General features: G+C 52.0%; 1 protein-coding gene across 2 annotated transcripts in view; it reads left to right on the forward strand.

Moving 5' to 3' along the window:
• Positions 1-640, forward strand: part of Ube4b (ubiquitination factor E4B) — a 129,701-nt gene that overhangs the window by 72,217 nt on the left and 56,844 nt on the right. For both annotated transcript variants that reach the window (XM_004639643.2, XM_004639644.2), the window contains one exon: positions 49-149. In XM_004639643.2, coding sequence (XP_004639700.1) covers positions 49-149 — 101 coding nt within the window. The remainder of the gene's footprint in view (positions 1-48; positions 150-640) is intronic.

The raw sequence follows: 640 nt of genomic DNA on the forward strand, positions 1-640 counted from the left end.
GCGCTGGCTTATTTTATCTCTTGTCCTAACGCTGCCTTTGTTTTCCAGATGTGCAGCCAGCCAGCAGTCAGCCAGCTTCTGAGCAACATCCGCTCTCAGTGCATCTCCCATACCGCGCTTGTGCTGCAAGGCTCGCTGACACAGCCAAGGTAGGGAGGCCAGCCCAGGCTCATGCTGGGTGTCCGCAGGGAGCGGACCCCTCCCAGGTACATCTTGCCACGCCCCACTCTGCTGCATGGCTAGGTGACTCATTTATTCTCCTGGGTTGTGAAAGACTTTGATCAGCAATATGAGACCTTTTCCTTCTCTGAACCCTGAGGAAACAGTACACTGCTTTCTTCCTCATCTTTCAGAGGAGTGCAGGGCCAGCCATACAGCTCAGCGGATGGGCTGGGGTTTCGATCCCCAGGCCTGCCATGGTGCACATGCCTGTAATATCGGCACTTGGAGGCTGATGGCAGAAGAATCACTACGAGTCTAGTAGTGAGACCCTTCCCTAAAGTACAGGGGGAAGAAAGAAGGATATAATTTAAAAAGGAATTGCTGGGGGCCAGGGAGATGGCTCAGTGGAATAACGCTTCCCTGGCAAGCACAAGGGTCTGAGTTCAATCCCCAGTTCTGAAAAAAAAAAAAAAAAAAA

The sequence above is a fragment of the Octodon degus genome, unplaced genomic scaffold, assembly GCF_000260255.1.
Source record: "Octodon degus isolate 3935 unplaced genomic scaffold, OctDeg1.0 scaffold00113, whole genome shotgun sequence".
In the NCBI taxonomy this organism is placed as follows: domain Eukaryota; kingdom Metazoa; phylum Chordata; class Mammalia; order Rodentia; family Octodontidae; genus Octodon; species Octodon degus.